The 2,094-nt window shown below is 32.0% G+C and overlaps 1 protein-coding gene across 1 annotated transcript; it reads left to right on the top strand.

The window, feature by feature from the left end:
• Positions 1 to 549: 549 nt before the first annotated feature.
• On the top strand, positions 550 to 1,452 carry LOC143922021 (uncharacterized). The gene has a single exon (XM_077445299.1). The coding sequence runs from the start codon at positions 550 to 552 to the stop codon at positions 1,450 to 1,452; it is 903 nt and encodes a 300-aa protein (XP_077301425.1).
• The last annotated feature ends 642 nt before the right edge of the window (positions 1,453 to 2,094 follow it).

Consider the following 2,094-nt stretch of genomic DNA (forward strand, 5'->3'; position numbering starts at 1 on the left):
GCTGCCATATCTAATGCATTGATCCATTTTGCTTACTCTAGAGACCCTGTTTTTTTTCCAACACCGGAAGATTATAAAATAAAACAAGAATTTGCCGATATTTTAAAAGAAAATAGATCGATATCAGTTTCAGCATCTGTTGGATTAATTCATTCTTATTCTCATGAAAGGGTTTTGGAATGTTATAGTAGCCAAATCTATGAATCCCCAGATATTGGGGCAGTTCTTGCATTAGCTGTCGCATCCCAAAAACACCATGATTTAGATGGTGAAAATCTTAGACTTTTAGCATCGTTTTTATCATCAACAACAAAAACTGAAGTTTTGGCTGCTATGCTAGGTATATCAATCCAGTATGCTGCTTCAGGCTCCCAAACCGCATATGAAGTAGTCTTTCCGCTACTCTCATCTGCAGATAGCGAAATTGCGTTGTTTGCGATTTATGTGTTGGGTTTAATTTTTGCCGCAACTGGGGATGAAGGTGTTATTTCATCTTGTTATGAAATGTATAATCAGCTTAAAAACGACTCCGCCTTCTCTAATTTTGCTATGCTAGGACTTGGCTATATCTATATGAAATGCCCTCATCTCAAGAATACAGATTTATTTTTACAGTTAGATAAATATTGCAAAATATTAGCTTTAGGTCTTATGGATTTAGGATCAGGAAGTCCAACAGTGGTTGACACTATTCTTACAGAAGCTTTCACAGGTGAAACCGATGCTCTTTTAGAGTCAATCGGGTTACTTTCAAGTTGTTTAGTTGGTCTCGGTGACACAGTTTCTACTCCACTCCTTGATAGAATTTGCAATTCTTCCCTTCTACTCGATTCTCCACATCTTAAGAATGTGTTTCCATTATGCTTAGCTTTGATTTACACCTCTAATCCAAAATCTGAAGTTATTGATACTTTGGAAAAATCACTTACGTCTGGAGATTCAGATTCCAATGCTTTAATTGCACTAGGGATTGTAGGCGCAGGTACTAAATCTGCCCGTATTTTACGAATTTTAGAAGTTAATTTTGCTAATATTTATAAAGATTCAAAATCTTCATCTGCTCTGATTTTATCACAGGGCCTTGTAAATCTGGGAAAAGGATTATTCACTTTATCGCCACTGATGTATGAAAAATCTTTAGTATCTGATCGTGGTCTAATAGGAATTTTATCAACTATTACTGTTTTCTTAGATCAATCATTATTCCCAGACTATTCCTTTTTATGCTACTTTTTAACTTTATCAATTTCACCAAAATATGTTGTTGGATATGAAGGGACTTGTAGAGTAGGCAAACCTTCAGATAATGTTGGATTGGCTGGAAACCCCAATAAAATCAATGGAACTGTTGTTCATTCACTCCCCGTTATTTTAAATACAAATGAAAAAGCAGAAGTCGATGATGAAGTATTAACAGCCTATATTGAAGATGTATTGGTGAAAAAACAATAAAAAACAATTGTTGCATTTCTATTTTAACTTTTTTTTTTATAAAACTTAATACTTTTGAAAATATTAAATTGTAAAAGTTACCCCTATGTCATTAAATTCTATTTACATAAATGTTTCTTAAAAACCCGTAATTAATGGCTTTTATAAGTCTTAGACCTTACATATAAAAATTAATAAAATAACCTCTTTAAATTAATTTTTAAAAGATCTTTTAATGTTTTTGCCCAAATTGGGGAGGTATTGTAGATACTGACTTCCCTGTGAACTTTTTTAAATTGGTAAACAAACAAAGCAAGGTCTGAATTTAATAATGATACATCTAAAATCATTTCTTTATAAAAGTTTTATATAAAAATTCTAGTTGAACTTTATGTGTGACCAAGTGGTTTCGTTGAGATCTAAGATTCAATAAAGTATCAATAAAAATATCAACGGACACCAAATCATGCCGTTTAAGTGCCCTATACATAATAAAAGTTCCTGTTCTTCCTACACCTGCTTTGCAATGAATTATTTTTAATTTAGAATCAAACTTTTCCATGTAAGAAGTTAAAAAATTCATTTTTTCCTCGGAAATAATTGAAAAATCTGTCCACTGAAGGCAGATTATTCTCTTAAGTATGTTATTTTTTATTTTTACAT

The sequence above is a fragment of the Arctopsyche grandis genome, unplaced genomic scaffold, assembly GCF_051622035.1.
Source record: "Arctopsyche grandis isolate Sample6627 unplaced genomic scaffold, ASM5162203v2 HiC_scaffold_156, whole genome shotgun sequence".
NCBI classification, from domain to species: Eukaryota; Metazoa; Arthropoda; class Insecta; order Trichoptera; family Hydropsychidae; genus Arctopsyche; species Arctopsyche grandis.